Source organism: Penaeus monodon, chromosome 34 (assembly GCF_015228065.2).
Source record: "Penaeus monodon isolate SGIC_2016 chromosome 34, NSTDA_Pmon_1, whole genome shotgun sequence".
Classification (NCBI taxonomy): Eukaryota; Metazoa; Arthropoda; class Malacostraca; order Decapoda; family Penaeidae; genus Penaeus; species Penaeus monodon.
Window position 1 is genome coordinate 26,543,064 of NC_051419.1, and position 215 is coordinate 26,543,278.

At 51.6% G+C, this 215-nt stretch overlaps 1 protein-coding gene across 1 annotated transcript in view; it reads right to left on the reverse strand.

Annotated features, from left to right (window-relative positions):
- The window catches only part of LOC119594668 (tubulin alpha-2/alpha-4 chain-like), a 26,228-nt gene extending 26,056 nt beyond the window's left edge, over window positions 1-172 (reverse strand). Inside the window, exon 1 of the mRNA XM_037943724.1 lies at window positions 21-172. Within this exon, the coding sequence (XP_037799652.1) occupies window positions 21-23 (3 nt within the window). The 5' untranslated portion in view covers window positions 24-172. The remainder of the gene's footprint in view (window positions 1-20) is intronic.
- Between the last annotated feature and the right edge of the window lie 43 nt (window positions 173-215).

Here is a 215-nt window from a genome sequence, read left to right on the forward strand (position 1 = left end):
TCAACGGACTTCCAACTCACCATGGTTGTTGTTCAAGAGAAAATTCCCCGGTAATCAAAAGAGAAGCAAGATGATTGTCAGCCCTCCTGGCTTGCAAGAACTATAAAGCGGCAGCCCTCGCAACACTCACGGCTCAACTACTCGACTTGCGCTGGGTGGGGCTCTTTTGTCGGGCTGTGCAACCTGCGCGCGCATCTATCTAGCCTAACTCCATT